Source organism: Urocitellus parryii, chromosome 4 (assembly GCF_045843805.1).
Source record: "Urocitellus parryii isolate mUroPar1 chromosome 4, mUroPar1.hap1, whole genome shotgun sequence".
Lineage (NCBI taxonomy): Eukaryota > Metazoa > Chordata > Mammalia > Rodentia > Sciuridae > Urocitellus > Urocitellus parryii.
In genome coordinates, this window is record NC_135534.1 from 150,374,058 (window position 1) to 150,387,989 (window position 13,932).

Genomic DNA, 13,932 nt, shown 5'->3' on the forward strand with positions numbered 1-13,932 from the left:
TGGATAGATGAGAATGGGGGTGCCATTTACAGGAGGAAAAAAAAAATGGACAGCCACAGAAGACGATGATTTTAAGTTTAGTTTAGCACTGGTTAATTCGAAGTGCCTCCGAGATAGACTCTGAGGTACCTGTGGGCAGGTAAACTAGCAGGCCTGGGCATGGGAGATCTTGGAGCCACAGTTGTGGGCGTGAAGGTCTGGAGAGGAAAAGGCCAGATTCAGAACCACAGCAGCATCAGAATTGAGCAGATATTTAAGAAAGGGAACCCCTGGGACATCAGAAATGAGTAATCAGAGGGGGAGGAGGGTAGTGACAAGAGCTCATAAAAGGGCAGAAAGGAAAGCTTGAAGCAGTAGTTAGGTGACAAAATAGTCAAGAATTTGTATCTGGGACTTTAACAAGAATTCTTTTGGGAAATGATGGGGGCAGAGGCCCAGAGATAAATAGGAATAAGAATGAATGAGAGATTGCTGTTGACAGATTTGCCAGAGACCTGATTGGGCAGGAGCCAGATGACAGATGGAGAGTGAGGGAGACTCAGAACAAGAAGAGTGTAATATTGGTTTTATTTGTAGACAGTCCCTGGGGGTGGAGATGGGGGGATATGCCGGAGGTCCTGGAGAAAGTGAGGCTAACAGAGTCATTGGTCTGACTTGGGTGGGGAGAGATGGGAATGCAGACCTGTGGTTGTCTTCTGCTCTTCCCTAGACCCCCTCCATGCCCACATGGTTTCAGATTTTTATCCAGTCCTGTGCTGGTTGAATGCTTTACCCTTCTGCAGAGTAACGCTGGCTGCTTTTAGTCCACAGCGTCTGATATGCGATTTGAAGACACCTTTTATGGAACAGACATAATCCAGGGGGAAAGGAAGCGACAAAGAGTGCTGAGCTCCCGGTTTAAGAACGAGTATGTGGATGATCCTGTGTATCGCACTTTTTTGAAGAGCTCTTTCCAGAAGAAGTGTCAGAAGAGACAATAGTCAGTATACACTGCTGCAGGCAACAGAGCTGCTTGGACCAGAAGAGAAAAGATGAAGGGACCACCTAGGGGCAGTGCCATGTGTTTTGCTAGGGGAGGTGACTGGCTATGTCTCTGACAGTGGTAAAACAGGCTTCCAGCATTTGCTCACCAAGCATACAGAATACACATATTAGTTGAATTCAGCAATCAGAAGTCATCCCCTGGTCTTGCTTTCGCTTGGGAGCAATTGTTTTCTATGATCCCAAAGAATTTTTCCAAGTGAAAGGAAATAATAGTGAATGATCTACTAGATAAAGCCACTGCCAGAGAGGAGGCAGGTCCCCAAATGTGTCCCAGACCCTTCATCAGGAAACACATGGAGGCATCTGTCCCCCAACTCCAGTAGGTGGAAGCTGCATGCCCCAGGTGGGAGGGTGATAATTTATATATTTTCCACAGTCAGGGAAGGACTCTCACTTATTTGTTTTAAATGGCAGTTTTTATAAAACATTTTTAAAACACAAATGGCATGTATGGTAATGAAATTTACCCGTGTGCTATCTGTATTCCCTTGTACAGAACTTTTACATTTTTTTATATTCCTATTACTTTTGATTGTGTCTGATGAGAACTGAGTTGGCCTTTGTGAAATGAAATATTTGGCTCTTGAGGAAGAATTCTTATGAATTCTGTGGGAATTTTATATATTTAAAGAGGGAGATCTGGGGCTGTTATTTTTAAACACTTTTTTTCATAATACCTATTCTGAGTAGATATTTATAAAGTATATGTTTCTTTCATTATGTGTTTATAAAATTAGAGTTTAAATAAATATGCTTTGATGCAGAGTTTTGAACTAATGTAACATGATTTTTCCTTTTTAAACAGCCTGAAAATGTACTAGTGTTTAAAAATAAAGATTTCCATTTTCTCCTATCCGGTCCATCTTCTGACTTGTTTGTGTTTAAACCAATAGAAAAACTAGTTTTCTTGGGGACCTGGCTATCAAGATGTACCAGGTTTTCATAGCGCTCTTTCTGTCACTGACTTTTCACATAGCTGTGGGCACATTTGTGCCAGAGTCACTGGAAAGTGAGGCTCACCTCCCTATACAAGAGCAGTTGAGGGTTTTTCCCTCCTCCTCTGGGGCTTTAGATGGTCTGAGACCCTTGAGTTGGAAGTGCTTTTCAAGCTAGGTTTCCTGATTCCAGTTACCCTTAGAAGGGACTATGGAGACCCTCCAGTCCTTCACTTCATTATACAAAATGAGGAGTGGAGAACAGTCAGGAAAAGGGATGGCTTGAGGGCACAGAGTCCTTGGAGTCTGTTTTATTCACTTATGCTGTGTAAGAAATCTATGCAGGTTCCTAACAGCCTGCAGTTAGAAGCCTTTACTGTGCTCACAAGTCTTCAAGATGGGAGAGTAGTTTGGGCCTAGCTGGCAGCTAGGCCTATGATCTTTGGGATCATAGTTTGGGCCTAGCTGGCAGCTGTGCTGAGCTTGGCTTGGGTAGCTCACACATGTGCTCTGGGTGCCTCTTATTAGCCTAGTGGACCCAATGGGCTAGCCCAGTATGTTCTTCTCATATCAATGGTAGAGGTGAGAGAGCAAGCAGATCCAGCTGAGTAAGCAGCCCAGTTCATTGTGGGGTGTTGGTTAACATGGGTGAAAGCCCCAAGCCAGGGGTTAGCAATGCATCTCCACGTTACATGGCAAAAGGGTATCCCTTTACTGGGTAGAGAGTAAAGTGCCAAACCAATGACAGAACACATTTTCCTCAGTCCATGCCTGGTGGAGTGCTCATTTTTCATAGTGCCTCAGGCTGACTTCAGAGCTGGTGTAGAGCCCACCCGCCTTATTTTCCTAGGGTCTGAACACCCCACATTCTCTAGTAGTTGAGTCATATATTTTATCAAGTCATCAAGCTTGAATTTTCTATCTCTGGGTTTTAAATAGAGCTGACCTGCTCTTTCCACGATAGACCGGGAAAGTAGGCCTGTCTAAGGCATTAAGAGGAATTAATCTAAATAGGATCATTCGTTCTGTACAAGTTTGCCTGTCAGCAAGATTTCTGATTGGCTGCCACAGGGAGAAAATGTGCAGAGCCCTATGTGAACTTAAATACAGCTGTTCTTTGTGGTCTCTTATCTAACGTTCCTATAACCAAGTACAGCTCTATATGGCCTTAGCCAAATAGACATGGCCACAAATACACTCTGACCATTGAGAAAGGCACCTTTGTTTCACTATATTCTGCGTAAAGTGGTTATTAGCACTGTGACTTAATAGACCATTACAATTTTTTCACTTTAATGTATGACACCTCAATTGTAATTTTAATTTCAAATATTACACTAACTACATTTTTAGTGTGTATGATCAGTTAAAGTTCTTCCAGTATTTTTTTTTAATTTTTTAGCTTTGACAATTCTAATGTAATACTAATTGCAAGCCCTTTCTCTGGAGGTTAAGGGATTAGTAAAAGCTGGTTGACATATTTCACAATACCTTAATCCTTTCATGTGTGTTTGAAATAAGGAAAATATGATCCTTGGCAGTTTACTTTTATTAAGTGACTTTTTTTTAGTTCAACAAGAGAAAAATTGAAAAGAAACATCCATTGAAGTATCACATGGCTTCTCAGAATATATTATAAATTGCTACTGGAATATAGTAAATGAAAATATGAAGACTCAGGATCCTATGTAGGAGTGAATGGCTCTGCCCCTTCTCCCTGTACCCATCTGATGCGAAACAAAGCCATTTATACATTTGTCACTGTAATGCCCTGGAGGTCTTGTGAATAATCAGTAGAGGAGTAGTATCTGCTGGGAGATAACATTGTGCCTTACTTTTGCCTTTAAGTAAAAGGGATCTGAAATGAAACAATCATTTCAGATATAAATCAGTCCCGTTAAACTTGAAGCTAACCAGAGATCCTGAGGCTTTCTCATTACATGAAGTAATGGGTTACTTGCAAAATTCAATGGACTACAAAGTCTTTGAGCATTCAGATATGTAGTCATCCAAAATGTTACACATCCTCTCACCCAGCAGGCTATAGGGACATAATAGCACTGACCAGTGGGGAAAATGATTTCTGGCCTCTGAGGAGGTCTGAACTTGCTAGCAAGGTGGCTCATGACTTAGAAATCCTGTGCTTTGTCTTCAGAAGGTACAGGTTCTCATGAGGAAATGGAACTTTATGAAAATCAGCTGATATTAATGATATATAGAACATCTATTGTATATACTTAGCCTTGTAGGCTGCTTAGCGGTGTTATCATATTTAATCTCCCCAATAAATCAGCAAAGTATGATTGCCCTCTTTTATGGAGTGAAACTAAGACTTTAAAGAGGTTATGTAACGTGAATCACTCATCCTTCTCAACATATGAAGAAAAGAAAAAAAGAATCCTAAATCTGACCCAAATAAAAGACATTGGATAGATGTGTGTAAAGCTCAGATGAAAGCACCTGTTATAGATGTGGGAGACATTGTCACTACTGAGAGACAAGGTTAGTCTTCAGAGCCTTATGGTGCCCTTCTCATCTGATTGTGCACTACCTGGAGGCCACTCTGCAAACTTGCATGCTGTTCTACTCTTTAGTTCATTTCTCCAACCTTTGATGAATTTTAATATAGGTCACCTGCTTGTGTGGACTGGAAAGAGAGTTCCTCTGCAGATTTACAGAGTCACTTCCTCTAGCTCCTCCCTCTCCAAGATCACTCTCCCATTCTTTAGTTGATAGATAGAGTGAGTCCTCCCTGCCTTCTGCTGGGAAATCCCATTCAGACTCCATTAATACCATTCTGGCAGGGAGAGAAATGCTACTTAGAACCTCCAGTAGCCATTACATTAAGCAGAGGAGGTTAAAAGTCCACGTTTCCCACTTGGTCTCCAGCAACACAGTGAGAGGAAAGCATTGTTCTGGGTCAGGTCACTTGTTGCCCCAGGATATTTAATTAAACTTAAGGAGAAAGGAGAAATAGTCCACCTTGTGTTAGCTTTTTGTTTCTGTGACCAGAATACCTTATAAGAATGACTTAGAGGAAGAAAGATTGATTTAGGCTTATGGTTTCAGAAGGTTCAGTCCATGGTCAGCTGGTTTCAAGGCAGAAATATCATGGTGGAGGAAAGCTGTTCAGCTCATGGCAACTGGAAAGCAGAAAGAAAGAAGAGAGGCCAGAGAGTAGATAAATTCTTCCAGGGCATAGCCCCAGTGACCTACTTACTCCAACTAGGACCCACCTCCCAGTAGTCCATTCAGAATCCTCATGACCCAATCATTGCCTAAAAGCCCCCCCCCCCACCCTGAACCTAGGTGTACTGGGAACCAAGCTTTCAATACAAGCTTTGGAGAGATATTCCAAAAATAAACTATAACATATCTCATTCGGAACATAAGTCCTCACTTCTTTTTGGTGGGAAAAATAACTAAGTGCAAAGGACATGGATCTAGTTGAAAGTCATAGATAGAAGATGTAAAGTGAATAATTGATGGAGGAATCCAGATGAGAGGAAAGGGCATGAAGAGCAGAAGTGGAGAATGTTGAGGTGATTGATGGATGTGACAGTTACCCTGCTATGACCAGTGTGCATTGTATACATGTATTGAAATATCACACTGTACCTCACAAATGTATAATTATTATGTGGCAGTTATACAGTTAAATATTTTTTTAAAGAGCAGAAATGAAGTGGTTGGTCTTACACGGGAAAAAGGAAATTTCTGTCCATAAATACTTAACTCCTCATTTAAAGAGCAGCAAAGGCAGTTTATTTAGAATTGTTTCAGGAAAGTGTTGCCAGGTGGGTTTGGAGTAAGGAATAGAATGTAAAAAAAAAAAAAAATTGAAAATGCTAGAGAATAGTTTCTGTCAACCCATTTTGTGGGTTTAAAACTAAAGGTAGTTGATGTCCAGGAGACTGGGAGAATATAAAAGGATCTCTAGAAAGCAGATGGCTGTGGAAGACTAAATAATGGCTGTTATGGTTTGGATGTGAGGTGTTCCCCAAAAGCTCAAGGCTAAGATAATGCAAGAAGATTTAGAGGTGAAATGATTGGGTTGAGAGCCTTAACCCAATCAATGAATTAATCCCCTGATGGGATTAACCTGTAACTGAAGTGGGTAGAGTGTGGTTAGGAGAGGTGGGTCATTATGGTGTGCCTTTGGGGTATATATTTTGTATCTGGCGGGTGGAGTCTTTCTGCTTCCTGATCATCCTGTGAACTGCTTCCCTCTGCCACACTCTTCTGTCATGAACCCCAAGGAATGGAGCCGCCATCTATGGACTGAGACCTCTGAAATAGTGAGACCCTAAATAAATATTTCTTCCCCTAAAATTGTTCTTGTCAGGTCTTTTAGTCACAGGAGCAAAAAACTTACTAAAATATTGGCTTCCAAAGATGTTCACAGCCTAGTCCCCAGGACCAGTAAATATGTCACCTTACATGCCAAAGGAGACTGTAGATGCTGCTACATTAAAAATCTTGAGATAGATGATGAGGTTATTCTGGATCATTTGAGTGGGCTTGATATAATCACAAGGGGCCTCCTGAGTGGGTGGCAGGAGGGCCAGAGACAGAAGGCTACTGAAGGAAGCAATCTGCTTTGAAGATGGAGAAGGGGCCAGAGCCAAGGAAAGCAGGTGGCTTCTGAAAGCTGGAAGAGGCAAGAAAATGGATTCTCCTCTAAAGGTCTGTAAGGAACCGGCCCTGCGACACCTTCACTTTAGCCAGTGAAATGGATTTTAGAACTCTGGCTTCTAGATCTGTAAAAGACTACATGTGTGTCGTTTTAAGCTACCAAATCTGCACTAATTCATTCCTTATAGCATCAATAGAAAACTAAGATGATTGCTGAGCAGATATAACAAGAGAAAGGTGGAAAGGCTTTCAAGATCAGGAGCAGTGATCTGAGAGAGGAGTTTAGGCTTAAGATTGTACACTTAAAATTTGAAGGGTGATAAGTTTCAAAGTGTGGTCATGGGAGTGGAGAGAAACTAAATATCATTTCACTGAATTTGTTTCTTTTTAACTATTTAGTTTTTTATTGATAATCCATAGAATATAAAATTTACCCTTTAAAATGTGAAACCCAGTATTTTTCATTATATTTACAGTGTCATGCATAGATCATCTGTATCTAACTCCACAATTAACTACTTAGTTTTCATTCTTTCTCCATATATTATAGTTTTTAAAAATATTTAAAATGTTTCTGCTAGAGATCCTAGATACTAGGAGGCATAAAGAGAATATTTTCATAAGAATATATTCTTAAATATGAAAAACTCTTCTGAATATACTATTTAATCTACTCATCTATTTGAGAAGCATACATAGATGGCAAAAGGCAGACTTGCCTCCTATTGATTCAGCCAGGTTTGTGATTGTGGTAGTGGCTGTGGTGGATTATATTATTATATTATTATCATTTCAGTGGATTATAGATTGATTACCAAGGCAGAAGACACATCTTGACCTCAGAGCTGCCCTTGACAGTCAAACGTGGTAGACTCGGGGAGCCTGGTCTTTGGCTTCAGCATCCCCCAAGAACATTGGAGCTCAGCCCACTTGCAGCAGCTGTTTGAATAAAGTCAGCAATGGGCCTCTTGTACAAGGTGACCCTTTTAGAGTATAAGGTGAGCCCAGAGGTCAAAGTTGAACTAATGCAGTAACCCATAATATTTCAAATCAGAAATCCCTTCCCTTTCCCTCTAGAGTGGGTCTTCTTTTGCTCTCAGATTTTTCATAACTCTTAGCTCATTTAGAAGCAAAAACTCACCTACTTGAAATTTCATGAAGCAGTTTATATTCTTTATTCATTTAGTATGAATATTCAAACATTACTACAAAATATTCATGTGAGGTGTTAAGCAATATATAATATTAGGTAAGAAATTAACTTTCTGAAATCCTAAAAATTTTGAATTCAAACAAAACAAATCTAGCCCCAGGATTTTGGGTAAGGGATTATGGACTTGCATTCTTATTTTATACCCACTATTCATCCCTGCTCCATAGGACCTTATTCATCTCCTTGTTCTCTATCATTCTCTACATATATTATGCTCTCAATAAGCTTGACTGAGTGCCAGCCACTTGTTTATTTGAATGGCACTCAACAAGCCTTATGCTCTTACTGGGTGCAATGGTTAAATTTAGGCATCAACTTGACTGGATTAGGGGTTACCCAGATAGCTGATAATATATTATTTATGGATAGGTCTGTGAGGGTATTTCTGGAAGAGATAAGAGACTGGCTTTCTTTTTTGCACTACCAGGGATTGAACCCAGAGCCTCTCACATGCTAGGCAAGCACTCTGCCACTGAGCTCCTCCCCTAGCCAGAGATTGGCATTTGGATCAGTGTAATGAAGAAGGAAGATTTGCTCTCTCCCAATGTAGGCAGCCATCATTCAATCAGCTGAGGGTCCAAACAGAACAAAAATATGTCTCTCTGGACACTCATCTTCTCCTTGGATATAAGAACTCTAGGTTCTCTGACTCTTGGATTTCAGGACTTACACTAGTAGCTCTCCACATTTTCAGGCCTTCAAACTTGAATTGAGTCATTCTCTAATTTTCCTGGTTCTCCAGCTTGCAAATGGTATATAGTGGGACTTCTCAGCCTCAAATTATGTGAACCGATTTTCCTGGTAAACCAGCCAACCAACTTCCTTCCCTCTATCCTTCCCCTCCCTTCCTTCCCTCCTTCCTTTCCAACCATGTTGCTGGTTCTTCTCTGGAGAACTTTAATTCACATACTGGGCTAGGGACATTGGTCTTAGCTTTGAGCACTAAATTGACATCACAAGACTTGAGTATCAGTATTGTTGATCAGGGGTAGGGACTGTGCCAATTGAGGCTAGCTGTGAACACAGCAGGACCTTGAGGAGGGAAATAACAGGCATCGTGCCATTCTGGTAGCTGCTCACAGAAAGGACCAAGTGTTGCCAGAGGCTGAGATTTACCTGCAAGGCAGACTCACTCTCCCTAGATAGCTTGCTCCCTGATTCCTCAACCCAAGGGAGCAAGTGTGTTCTTTCTCAACCCTACAAACAAACAGGGCATTGGGCCCCCTAGGCAGGAAGAAGCAGTGTTCATTTGCCCTGAAACAGAGTTTTGGAGGCTAGGAGAGGGATTGTCTGAGACCTGAAAGAATGGAAAGTGAAATGTCTGTTCAGTTCAGTCTCTAGAATGGCTGGCATTGAGGCTTTGAGTCTACCCCGTGTGGATTCTCAGTGTGTGACTTTACTGTGATATGATCATGAAATTATTTATTTCACACATTCCCCCCCAAAATCAAAGCCATAATGAGAAAAAGGGCTTCATAATCATGTCTGGGTATTTTGGTAACAAAGAAAATGGCTGTTGACACTGATAATAAAAAACTGCTGTTCATAAATTTGAACTCTTTGTTGCCATTTATAAAAGAAGCTGTGTATTGTGAGCTCATTAGTAGCTGAACTTTATTTTGTCAAAGGAAATGGAGTCAAGAGAGATTATGTTTCATCTTTAATATGGCTGTTCAACAACAATGCCATTATGCTGAGTTTCAGATGAATTTAATTGAACCTTAATGAACAAAATTAGTTGTTTTGTGCAATTAGAATCCTATTTAAATGGGTTAGAAAATGAGTAGGATGGTGAATGTGGTTGCCTTGATTTTCCTCAAGACTGACTCCCTCAGCCTCTTCCTTCCCTAGCTTTTCTTTCTCCACTGCATAAATGACTAATATTTTTTAAAATTTAAGAAGTTTTTTCTTGACTTGCCAGTTTTATTCCTTCAGGCTACAAAAAACATATGGGACCTCCAAGGAAGTGAGGAGCAAATAGAACTGGTCAATGTGAACAGTTAGAACTAACAGAGAGGTGTTCTTCTGGTTCCTTGAACCCAGCCTCTTGCACACCTGAGATGAGAAAGTAGCTACTGAACAGCAGCTAACAAAAAATAAGGAAGGCTTCAGAGGAAGCTCTGGGTGCAGATCTTCTCTTTATCATTGAATACTTTGTGACTTGGAATTTATCTCTTGACTTTGAACCTCAGTGTCTCCATTCGTTAGTGGGAATAATAATATATTTTCTTTCTTTCTCTTTCTCCCTTTTTCCCCCCAGTGCTAGGGATCAAACCAAGGACCTTGGGCATGCTAGGCAAGCACTTTACCACTGAGTTTCACCCCAGCCCCAAATCTATTTCTTAACAATAGTGACATACATTCAGTGAAAGAATGTATATGAAGTATTAGGCATATTGCCCAAGTCCAAAAGTGGGAGCTGCTGCTGTTGTTATTACTGTTCTTCATCATCATTATCATGGTCACCTTTAGTCTTGCAACGTCCACCTAAATTAGGCTGGAGTTTCTAGTCAACAATAAACTTTCCCAAGTATTGTCCTAAACGTTCAACTAGAGGAAAGGGAAGAGGTGAGAGGTGCAATTTGTTTCAGTGGCTGGGAGGTTGGCATTCTCCTTGAGGGGGAGAAACAGGAACTGGTAAAGCTGGATGAGGCAGATAGTCATGGTCCCATGAAATTTCTGCAGAGGTCTCCCTTCTGACCCTCCAGAAAATTGTCAGTTCTTTCCTCTGTGCAGTGAGGGAATCAGGTGATCCCTGTGGACTTTTTCAGCTCTGAGGCCTTTATGATTCTGACAATTGCTGACTCTCCTGCCTAATGGACCACATTTCAGTGAGCCAGACAGCCTTTGCCAAGAAATCCTTCAGATTTGTAGCAGAACTGTGGAAGCTTCCTACTGAGTGTTCCTACCAGCACCAGGGTGGACTCAGTGCTCTGAGGTGAGAATGAGGTCCAATGAGATTTGGCTAAGCTTTAATAAACACAGCCTCCCCTCTGTAGCACAGAATGTGATTTTGGAAAATCAAAGGTGATTCTTTGGAAAAGCAAAGAAAAGAATTATTCATGTTCCCCTCGGTCATGCCAGCCTGAAGGTTTAAATGAGTTCTTAGTGAAAAAAACAAACAATATTTTTCCTGTTTTAACTATAAAATGCTATTATAATATGTCAAGTCTCCTATCAAATGCTCTGTAATTATTTCTGAGAGTCTCTAAGGGGCATCTCTGATGTGTTCATAAATAAATCTTCTTTGTTTTTACCAGGTGACCACCATTTTGTTCTGACTTTTTTGCCAACATAACTTCAGGAGTGATAGCAGCTATCACTGCCCTCTGGACTGGGGAGCGGGTTGGAGTTTCTTCTGTGACTTGTTGATAATACTGAGGCCACCCAACCCCAAGAAACCAGAGCGGATGTTGCCACTATTGTGATGTTTAGGATGCAATGATGTGCTCTGGGCCTCTGCTGGATGAAGTTGGGGATTGTAGGGCCAGGACTGCCACTACTGTTCTTGTTAGAACTAGTGTAAGCTGAGGGTGATGCCCACAATATTACCCTGTACCAGCTCTGCACTTCTCTGAGGCAGAAAAATTATCCCACTTTTGTTGTTCTATCTATAGTGGTGCTTAATCCAAAGTAGCGGAATTTCATTTCTTAACCTCTCAAGGAGACACTTCCTGCAGGCTGCCTTTTTGGGTTTTTGTTTCTTGCAGTCCTTGTTTTCAAGAAGGTTTAGGGCTCCATAGGGCTGAACATTGAAGGCTTTTACAGATATGAAGGATAAAAATTTACTCAAATTATTTGAGTAAAGGTAATCTCTTTGTAGCGTAAAGAGGGTGGAAAACTCAGCCACATAACTGGATCTCATGGGGCTCTAGGAAGCATCTTGGCTTCATAGAAATAATATAGCTGACAACAGGAAGATTCTTTGCATGACCTGTTTATCCTGTTGGCCCTTGCCCTCAGCCCACTGACCGTCAACATTTTCTGTCACCTGCAACCACCTTTCCTTGCAAGGTCTCTGTTGCTGCCTTCACTTTTTGATTTTTTTTTCAGTTTCTGCTTCCCAATACTCCAGGGACTATTTCCAAATTTCCAACCCAAAAGTCGTCAGTAGAAAGTGAGTCTGGATTTTTCTTTTTGTTTATTGACCTATGCCTAATATTTAAGAGTTACAGTACCACTTAGTTAATTAATTAATGAGTACTTTGGGGGGGGGCAAGTTACTTAGTTTTCTTTACCTTCAAAATGGAGGTAATAATAGCAACTAAATTATAAGATTCTTGTAAGAATTAAGTGGATTAATATTTGTAGTGCATGTGGAGTAGAGTCTGCCATAGAAGCATGTCTTTTGTTGTTTTCTTTCTTTCTTTCTTTTTTAACCCCAGGACTGGAGATTGAACCTAGGACCTTACGCACGCTAAGCGAGCACTCTACCTTGTGAACCACATCCCCAGCACTGAAGCACATCTTAAATAAGATTGTTTAAAAACGTCTGTTCATACTTGATGTTTAGTAAATAAGTTTAGAATAAATCAATTTATTGAGGAATCAGATTGACTAACTTAATGGCCTTTTCTCTATTTGAGAACTCTTATTATAGGTGTCTTCACCTTCTCCTTTGGGTCAGTTTCCCACTGAAGGCCATTGGGGTCTTGTGACCAGCAAAATGACTCATGTAGAAGGAACCTCTTGAAAGACAACACACTATATTCAAAACTATCCCTTTCTTCCAACAACTGTTTAAAACACATGTACCTTTATATTGTGGGCCTAAATGAATATGTAACAACAAATTTCACCATTATATACAACTATAAGTTAACAAAATACGGGGGGAAATGCATGTACTGATTCCTGCCTTAGGAGATTCTTTTCCAGAGGGTTCTTGGTCTCCTTTGTTCAGATACCCATGGCAGTCTGTCCCATTGGTTCTCCAAATAGGCTCAGTCTTCTCTAAGTCTCAGTGGTAAATAAAAAGCTGAGGCTCTTTGTTATGCAGCTCTCTTCTTTTTCTCCCTGTCATTCTTTGACCTTCTTCCTGAAGCTCAGGGACCTCAGATTGCAGAAAAGAGGCCTCCTCCACTGAGTACTACTGTGCATTCACACGCACACAGCTGCATTTGGATGCCAAGCTGCTCCTCCTCTGACCTAAAGGTATCTGGATTTTTTATTTCCGAGCTAGAAGGCCACCTGAGAGCTGGGGAGAACATTTCCAGGGCCACCAATCAGAAATTGAGCAGAACTCTTTAATATTCTTTCCTTCTGGCTCCTAAGAGAGCTAAGTTCCACAAGAGGTCCTAAGTTATCGGTGAGGAAGTTTTTCAATTTAATTTTTTTTAGGAAGTTGAGTCTCTGAGGTCCCCCAAGTTGAAATGGAGCAGTGGAGGGAGCTGGCAAGAGAGACTTCCTTGTATTAGTGGGCAGGGCCAGGTAAATGGGGGCAGAAGTGAAGTCTGAGGAGGGTCATGGAGGAGTTCAGGAGATAAAGCCATTAGCTTCAACTGTGGCAAGATCAGACGGCTGCTGTCTGGATGGCTATTTTTGATAACTTTCATTTGATTATCCATGTTGTACAGCCTAGAAGGACCTGACCAGCCCACTTACAGGCCTTTTAGGGCTGCGGTTCTCAATCAAGCTACATGGCAGTTATTAATTTTAGGAGTTATTTAAAAAATAAATATTCTTGGTCTTCACTCCAGACCTTATAAAATAGAATCTCTTAGAGCTGGGGACCTAGGAATTAATGATGTTTTAATTTTCCACAGATCTGAATGCTATTTTGGGTAATCTGGACACTATAAGGGAAATGAATCCAATTCCTTTGGGTTAAATGCCATTCTGAGTTACAAAAACAGAACTATTGCCACACGCAGAAGGCATGGGTCAAAGAAAAAGCATCAACTTTCACATTCAAAGACCTGAGTTTGAGTCTCATCTCTACCATTGAGTCAGATTATTCTGAATAAATCATTCAACCTCTTTGAGCCTCATTTTCTTTATCTGTAAAATGGGATAGGGACATTTACCCTTTCTAGTTTATAGAGTTAATTCAAGTACCAAAGAGAACAAATAAATTGAAGTGCTTTTTTTTTTAATTGAAAAACA

At 40.7% G+C, this 13,932-nt stretch overlaps 1 protein-coding gene across 1 annotated transcript in view; it reads left to right on the forward strand.

The window, feature by feature from the left end:
• Positions 1–1,847, forward strand: part of Kdm4c (lysine demethylase 4C) — a 399,763-nt gene extending 397,916 nt beyond the window's left edge. Inside the window, exon 22 of the mRNA XM_026391491.2 lies at positions 804–1,847. Coding sequence (XP_026247276.2) covers positions 804–980 — 177 coding nt within the window. The 3' untranslated portion in view covers positions 981–1,847. The remainder of the gene's footprint in view (positions 1–803) is intronic.
• The last annotated feature ends 12,085 nt before the right edge of the window (positions 1,848–13,932 follow it).